At 40.2% G+C, this 8932-nt stretch overlaps 1 protein-coding gene across 1 annotated transcript in view; it reads right to left on the bottom strand.

Moving 5' to 3' along the window:
* Positions 1-231: 231 nt before the first annotated feature.
* The window catches only part of HORMAD1 (HORMA domain containing 1), a 14220-nt gene continuing 5519 nt past the window's right edge, over positions 232-8932 (bottom strand). Inside the window, exons 8-13 of the mRNA XM_009319784.1 lie at positions 8558-8709; positions 7679-7935; positions 6415-6478; positions 3084-3160; positions 2257-2340; positions 232-312 (exon numbers count right to left, since the gene is read on the bottom strand). Coding sequence (XP_009318059.1) covers positions 232-312; positions 2257-2340; positions 3084-3160; positions 6415-6478; positions 7679-7935; positions 8558-8709 — 715 coding nt within the window. The remainder of the gene's footprint in view (positions 313-2256; positions 2341-3083; positions 3161-6414; positions 6479-7678; positions 7936-8557; positions 8710-8932) is intronic.

The raw sequence follows: 8932 nt of genomic DNA, 5'->3' as shown, positions 1-8932 counted from the left end.
GGTACCTTCTGTCCTTCCTGATGGGGTACGACCTCCCGTAAAAGGTAAGTTCTGATTTCTTCAGCTGGGCTTCCTGACAGATTTTCTTCCCTTAAAATATGCTCCATTTTGACTAAAAACGGAACAGAAACGATCCCTAAAAGATACTTAAATACAAACATTCACATTAAACAACAAAATGGAAGTGGTGCGGAGAAGAACTCTGTGAACAAACAGCAGGGAGATGAGTATCTAAAACTGCTCCTTTGGTTCACTGATCTTTCTCCTTTTTGGCAGCACATCTTGACTAGATGAGAGTTCAAAGTGGTGAACCTGCCAAGGGAAAATAAATATTGCATTACAGGTTGCCACACTGCGCAGGCTGTGGCCTGCTCCACGGCCTTACAAGTCCTACGTGGGAAAAGCCCACCCTGAACAAGACGGCTGTGTGATGCATCGAGAGGTGCGTGTGGAGCATGCGGCTCGACCTTGCTATCACCTGGTCCCTGCCCAGAGGCGCGAAGCCTGGAGTAACATCTGGATACTATTTTCTGGCAGAATTGACCCTCCCTCCAAAGGGAGGGAGGGCTGGGATGTATTTATGCTCTAACAGCAGGACCTCCTGTGTGTCACAGCTTCAAGGGAACGTACTGAAGGCTGTTCCCTCCACAGAGGCAACACGCCTGAAGTCCAATTCCATGAGCAGCTGGGAGCCAAGGCAGCGGCCCCAACTGCAGAGCCAGGCGGCACCAGGAGGGCTTTGCACAACAGCAGAGTGCCCCCTACCAACGGGAGAGGGGGCTCAGCACCACACAGGCTCACATTACTGAGTTTAATCCAATTATTTCTCACTTGCACACATGTGGAAAGATAAGAATTTAGCCTTTAGCTCTGCTGTGCTTTTGATCATTTAAAGCAACTGTGCTTTGTTTAAATTCTAGTATTGAGTTCATTAACAAAACCTTTTTTTATAAGAAAGATACGGTGATACTGAGCATACAGAACAATTTTTTTTTTTTCTTCACATCAGCGAATAACATAAAAAAATACTGTGTATGACCCTGGGGTTGGAAATAAAAAAATTCTATTCTGCGGTAAGCAGTACTTCACAAAAAGACTGAATCTACTAGTTCTACATTCTGAATTTAACATCTCCGCTTCATGAGTTTGTTGCGAACTCTGTCAGCCCTTTTCACATGCAGCTTTCATACATAGATATTTTTAAGACACAGACCAATTTCTCTCTGGATTTCTTTAGAACATTCTGCTGAAGAATGAAATTTGCATGCTCCCAAGCTTGATTTCCATCAGCCTTCATAGAAATAAAGCAACCATTAGTTTAGGAGAAAACTGCTGGCAACAGTTGAGCTGCACATTATGAATCCTTGCACAACTACTGTTCCCTAACCCGCACTAAAAATTAATGAAGAGCTTTCCTGAGCGGGGACAGGAAGGGTACAATTTTCCTTGGCCCTGACATGTAATTTCCCCTCCTGACTGTAAGTGAAGAGCGCTTACTTATTTACTAGAACAGTAGTATTCGCCCCACAGCTTTTTCTGAGAAGAACCTACCAGTAACCCTGAACATTCACAAGCAGGAGAGATGTTGAGGTCTTGTGAAGGCCTTCCGGTGCCTCACAAAGCTGAAGCTACCAAGCTCAGTTGGTAAAGGCAGCAGGAACAGACAGATGGGGGCCCCCAGTGCCATCCCCAAAGGCCAAATTCCACCCTGAAGACAACTTCTGCTCCACTGGTGCAAGGCTGGAGGAATTTGGCTCCCCGCAGGTCGCACTGACTACAAGACTCATCTGCTGCAATGTGATTAAGCAAAGAAGTAACAGATTTTTCTTGGTGTGAATGAGTCACAGATCTGAGGTTAGAATTTTGGCCTTGTGCTTTCCAAGTGAAATCACTAGCAAGCATATGGTAACACTGGGCTGGGGATCCCTCCTGGCACACACTCCTACCAACTACGGACTAAACCAGCGGGGAATTTGGCTAAACACATTCTCAAGAAGATGTAAATCAATCCTAATGAATCTTTCTCAACTTGCGTTAACTACATCAACACTCAGCTTTTAACTCTTTGGAACAGACTTTTTTTTGACACTAAGAATCCAAATTGAAGTTAATGGGAATTTTAGAAATTATGAGAGTTTCATTCTGTCAACATGGAATGTATTAAAGCTTAGAGTTTTATTCACTGTGTGGAACAGAAAAAGGCTTAAAGAAGAACAGAAATAGGAAGAACAGAAGTAGAGAAAAAACTATACTAACAGTGCTGGTTTGAAATATCTTTCCACTTCTCGTCCTGCTCTCTGACACATTAAGTTCAGATGTTTTACTTGCCAAATGATCGACCTAAAATCAAAAAATAGATGTTGCCTTGTGACAGCAGTAAAAAAATATATATTAACGGCTACAGCAAGGTTCAGTGCTGTAGCGTGCAAAGAGCTCTGGCTCTGCTCACCACAGCACTCAAGCTGAAATTTAAATACAGGAGTATACCCATTGAAGTCAACAGCACTATTTACTGCTGAATGTGCCAAAGAGCCCTGACAGATCAAAGCATCAGTTATTTTTATACAGTAGGTCGCTCACGGTTACCTAGGGCTATTCTGTTTTAAGAAATCTTAAGGACCTGTGTTTGAAGTAGTCCTCCACATTTAAATTATACCATTTTGCTATATGCAGGGAATATAGCCTGAGTTTTAAGTCTGAGTAATAAACCTGCATTTTAAGTTTTAATCAACTTTTAATCAAGTTTTGGTCTGTCAGAGAAATTTCTATTAGGCAGAGTGTTTGGTTATGGCAGTTTATAAACGTGGAAGTTACATTCCCATTTATCTTAATATCAGTCAGACCATCTGGTTTGAAATCTGTATCACAGAAAAACAGCCTTTTGTTACTGCTTTTGATTGCTTTAGAATATTAATCGTTTTTGTGAAACAGTGGAAAGTAAAACGTAAATGCATTTTATTGCTGAAAATACTGACTGTGGTAAATAAACCTTTAGCAGATTACCTGTTAATCACTCAAAGTAGGAAAGAAGCTTCACAAAAGCTCTAGTAGAAGTTTAAGACAACAGAGTGCAGTTTTCATACCTGAGGATTAGGAACATACAGATTCTGGTTCCCTCCAGCCTTCGTAACTTCATCCTCTTCACAAGTTACATTTGGTTCTATAAAAGAGTTGTTAAATAATAAAGCACACCACTGACAACACACTAGCAGCCTCTTAACACTGATGCTTTGCCACAAAGAACACCCCCACGTTATAAATGCAGCAAACAGGTGCTCCAAAGGGCTCTAATTCTCTGTGTGCAAGCAAGTCATTAACTCCACCAAGCATTACATTCTCTTACATCTTTAATTCAGCGATTTCCTATCACAACTTCCTATTGCAGGCACTTAAGAGATGCTTACGCTAGGTAGTACGGATTTACACGCCGGATCTTTGGAAGAGTGGGCTTGATCCCCAAACTCGTTTATACACTGTACTGCTAAAGGCCACGAAGAATGAGCAGTCAGTTCTGGAGGGTTTTTTGTGGTGGTGTTCCTAATCCCTGCTGTTTTTTTTTCTCTAGTATACAATGTGTGCGTGTGCTGTTTTTAGATGACTGTGCTTCAGCTGTTGAAATGACTGAAGAATTTCAGGGCCACAAATGCATCTTCCTGTGTCTTGTAGTTCCAGTAAATAAAACATTGTACCAACTCCATAAGACAAGCAATTCGCTGCATTTTTGCATGCTTCTGGAACTTCCATGAATTTCTAAAAGCACCAGATACAGCTTTATGTGGTTATTTCAGTTCTGCAGCCTACTAGCATCATCAAGATAAAAATGCTAATCTACACATGCTGTTTCCTACACATTTCCACGATTATTTTTGAACAGCATGGAAATGTTAGCTGTTTTTGCAAAGTTGCACGTTTTATTTCTGAAAAAAAAAAAATTAATGCCACTATTTAAATACACAGCACAGCCTGTTCAGTGTCGGGCTTGAACGACAGGGCACTCTAACCCATTTAAAAAAAATAAAATCCAGGCTCAACTTGCTTTCTCCAACTGCTTCCACAAGCACTCGGACACCATGGTAGCCCCAACAAGCTCCTAGTCTTGTTTGGGTTGAGAGGACCAAAAGCCTCAGCACCGACACAGTTGCTGCTTTTGTAGTTACGTGGAAAGCAACATGTCTGGAAGTTTTTATGGAAAATCGGTGTTTCTGAAGCCTGCAGAACCAGAGTTACATTTCAAAGCAGATGCAACTTTAGGGAAACGCATTACGAAGAGTGAACAGAGCAAGCAGCACTAATGGGCATTTCTTCCAAGAGTGCCATATATTCATTATCTCCACAGAAGCCTCTACCTCTGCTACAGAAAAAAGGCATTTTACACAGGCATCTCATCCAAATAAAGTTCTCCCCTCCTCCTACCCTGATTTCAGTCATAAAGCTTGGTTTTTTACTTCATAGTCTTGAGAACTGTGTTCCTTTAGCTATCCTGTTTTACATGAGCATATCAGAGCATTTCTGAGCATACTCTTCTACATCATCTCTACTTAATCTTCTTCCAAAAAGGGCACTTATTTCCTCTTTTGATCTTTCTTTGCTATGTTTGAAATGCTTTATGTACAGCAAATGGTTACCAGTATTGTCTGGATGATTCCTATATAGCCTCTCCAAGATGAGCAGACCAACAAGCAGCAATTCATTCTTCAGTTTGTTTGGTAGCAAAGTTCAATCTTTGAGCCCCTGGGCCATCTTGGGGAATCTGAAGATAAATCATCTTCTACTTTCCCTCCTAGTTTCTCTAAAATCTTAAAGGGAAGCTTCTGCTCACAGAGATCCCTGAGGACAGAGTTCGCTGTCTCATGTTTTGAATTGGAGACATCTTGGAGCACTGATTTAAAAAAAAAAACCAACCAACCAAAAAAAAAAAAAAGACAGTGGAATGCTTCCAGGGCCTGTTTCTGGCAGCAGCTGTGGTCAGGCTGGTGTAGCCAGGACAGTTGTTTTATTGGCACTTCTGCATTCTGAGCTTACAGTGGAGGACATTTATACAATCGTAAGCAAACAGCACAGAAACTATCTGTTTATAAAGGCTAAGAAAAATCCAACAAGACAGGTGCTCCTGTTTTTCATCGGAAAGGATTAACAGGTACTTCCTGATGTCCTGCATAGCAGGAAGGACATAATCATTTATTTGATAACAAGGGAGAAGGCGGCTTTGCCTTGCAGTGTTAAGAGTCCTCAGAGTGCTTCCAAAACGTAAGATTTCATTTATATTCTCTGCAGAATTCTCAGTTCAATTGCTTATTGAAGTTGTTATATGAAACTTTTTAAAAAAAATAAAACAGAAGTAAATGTTTTTGGTACCTTCTTGAGAAGTGCTGCCTTATAGGCTTCCACCTGGAATTTGCTTTTTGCTGCTACTCACATCGTTTGCATAGTTTTACATTGACAGATTTTACAGTGTTAGGATTTTACTTGAGGAAACTCAGTTTGCCAAGATTCATACTAACAAAAGTGCTTTGCTAGAACTTGTACCTATTAAAAAAGTTCACTTGCAATTATCAAAATAAGCCATGTACGCAGTAAGAGAAAAGGGCACAGAGGTCCAGAGTAAGCTGTGAAAGCGAGCAGCTGAAAAAGGCACTAAAATAGCCAGCGGCACAGACATAATCATACAATCATTCATAAAACAAAACATATTTTGATACGAAGTTACTGATTGTATCAGGAATAGCAAACCACAGTAAAAAGTTTCCTTTGTACAGAAGAACATGCATCATATGGACAGGTATTTTTACAAAGGTATCATTCAGTCAACGTAAAAACTCTTCGGTGTCCACAAGCCCCGATGGTCTCGATTCCTCCACAACCACAGACTGAAGCATGTATGGATTGCAGAATCAGACCATGGTCCTACCGTAATCAGAAATTAAGGAAAAAAGATGGCTAAAGTGGTATTTCTGCTAAACTTATGTAGTGGCTGAAGCAGTGAAGATACAGTCCAAACAGCTGTGACTTAAACAAAAATAGACCTGGACCATTTTTTGCAGAGAGAATTCTGCTTCACAAGTCTGTAATAATGAACTCAAGAACACAATACCTCTGCAAGCTTTATGTGGAAATTAAATATATTAGTAAAAACATAACAACAACAGAAAAATAAAACAACAAAATTTACTTCTAAATATATAACCCATTAGATTTAGCTTATCTGATAAAATGGAACGGAAGATCAGAATTTCAGAATAGAAACATGAAAACGTGCATGTGCTAACCAAGTGCTTTACAGAACAAAGCCACGACAGAAAATAAAGGTAACTTTGAATATAGTGGTTTACACCAGAAAATTGAGTTTTTGTTTTAGTAACATCAGGAAAAAGGGGCACAAACTGAAGAGACTTGAAAAATACACATAAATGTTACCTTGAGCTTCTGAAATATTTACATTATTCCTATCTTCCACTTTACTATCCAAGACAGGATCTTCCTAGATTAAGAAAAACTTCTATCACTTACTGAAGACAAATAAGGACAAGAGTTTGTAATCAGTTGCTTAGGGCCAGAGCTTATTAGATGGATTCTCAGTGAACAAACTATATTGAAATAATTGAATCTGACATGGAAACGTACAGGCTAGCTCAGCGTTATGTAATTATTAATGCAAGCACACATTTAATTCAACTACCAAGAAAAACATCTGTACAAAATATTGAAATTGTTACAATAGATATTGAAAGAATACTATCAGTGCATCAATTACCACCTTCCCATTGCCTGTGAAACAGCAATTGAGAGGCATATGCAGATTTAGAGGGCCAAGTGGTTTATTTCCATCATATCACCTACAGGCCTCCCGAGCAATGCTAATTGAGGGGGAGGGGCCAGAAGCCTTGAAGCTCCGCCTCCTTCTCACCTATGGCCAGTATAGCTCAGCACACATATTTGCACATTCTAACATGACTAAAGGTATTTGCTGCCTGCCTCAACTTACTCCTCCATGTGCTCCAATTGCTGCAGCCTGCACCAGCGCAATCCCAAGAGCCACCTCGGGCACTCTAGCATCAGCAGCGGGATCCACGAGCCTGTCACGCACTTGTGCCTTCAGCAAGTGTCGCTTTTTTCTAGGGAGGTTTCCCCAGGGAAAAATCCCAATACAGAATCAAGTTTGTTTTAACTTTAGCTGTGGCATCACTAGCTGTATGTATATTGCTGTACAAGAGGATCCCAGAGCAAATTTATTGCCAGTCAATACCGTCTGGCTGCAGCAGCTCGCTTGGGACCAGTATGGGGCAGCTCCAGGGAGGTTCCACCTGCACCTTGTGATTGGAGCTGAACAACTGGCACCTGTACCCACAGCACGAAGCTGCCCCTCTGCTTCCCACCCTGCTGCTCCTCTCCAGTCTCGCAGAGAGATCACTATCAACAATGCTGCTGCTGCTGCTGCTGCCAGGCATTATGCTGATGCACTTGCTCAACACGGCTTTAACAATGACAGATTGTTAACTGGAGCAGTAAAATTAAAGCAAAAATGTATTGAAGACATATTGTCTTGTTTAAATGTATCTGGAAACACAGAGGTTTTTATTAATGTTATGGTAAGACACACAGTAAAACAATTAATGGCCATTTTCTAGACTATAAGTCACAAAAAAATTCAAGAAGCTACACAAAACGTTTGCGCTCTTACATTCATGTCCTGATTCTCTTCTTCTGGATCATCTCTGTCCACTCTGAGCACCCGGAGAGGCACATTAGTGTCTCCGTGCTTTAGGATGCTTTTATCAACATTTTCCATTCGTTGTTTTTCAGTTGTAACTTTAACTTTCAGCATATGAAAAGGCGTTGGCACTTCACCCACATTAAGATACATAGGCTCCCCCTCAAATATCATCCCCTCACATTCACCCTCCTTAAAACCAGGAGGTTGGTAATCAGATGGTGTAACTGCAGAAAAGAATTCATTAAATGAGTCAGAATGAAACACGTTCTTGTAAAATTGATTTTAACTTGTGTGGCTAAAAGACTCTTTTCCCCTTTAAATACAAAGAGCTACTCCAAAAAAACTGTGTGTGTGGGGAAGGGAATAATCAATACTCAAGTTGTACTAAATGAAGTTCCTTTTCCCCTACGCAACAGGCAAAACCCAATTAAAGCTATTTGAAACAGTTTATATATGCAGAGATGAGCTAGATGCTCTGATTTTTCCTTACAAAGCAATAATACATTCTGAAAGCAGAGCTAGTGTCAGACATTTAAATAGTCATCCAAACTAGAACTAGTCTGGCAAAAGCGTTACATCCTAACATACTCAGGAAAACTCAATTTGTTTTTAAAACACACTGAAATCCTTGCTCCAATGAAGTCAGTGACAAGATTGTGTTCCTACAGTGAGATCAAATCTGTTCTCCTTGGATTTTACAAATTATCCTGAGAAACAGACACATGCAAAATAACATCATTTAACAAGTCCCAGCAACCATAAAGATTATATACTAAAATATTTCTTTGAATTGTTTTCCAGTGTCTGAAAAACAGTTGATAAATCAAGGTGATATGGAAATACTACCTTCATCATAATAAAACAGCTTCATAGTCAGGCAAACATCATTTGGTAAGGGACTCAGGTTTTGCATCAGAACATAAATCTTGCGAATGAGGAGGATACTTGCTTTCTTGGTGTCTGCACAGGTGATTGTGGAATCATTCCTTTTATTCTTACTAAAAATGGACAAAGTATTCAGAGTTTTTTAATACAGAGTAAGCTGTTTCTAGTATTAGGATACACGACGGTTTAACAGACTCTATGAATGTCAGAAGCAGACGTCACATTTATTGCCCAAGGTCTGAGATTACAAGCACTGCAATTCCTAATACTAAGTGACCTGCATGTTCTCTGCCCCTTGGAAGATCAAATTCTGAGCCAGGGACATGGTGAAATCAT

Source organism: Pygoscelis adeliae, unplaced genomic scaffold, assembly GCF_000699105.1.
Source record: "Pygoscelis adeliae isolate BGI_AS28 unplaced genomic scaffold, ASM69910v1 Scaffold181, whole genome shotgun sequence".
Classification (NCBI taxonomy): domain Eukaryota; kingdom Metazoa; phylum Chordata; class Aves; order Sphenisciformes; family Spheniscidae; genus Pygoscelis; species Pygoscelis adeliae.
Note: the sequence above shows the minus strand (reverse complement) of the source record. Positions and strands in the feature narration are given on the sequence as shown.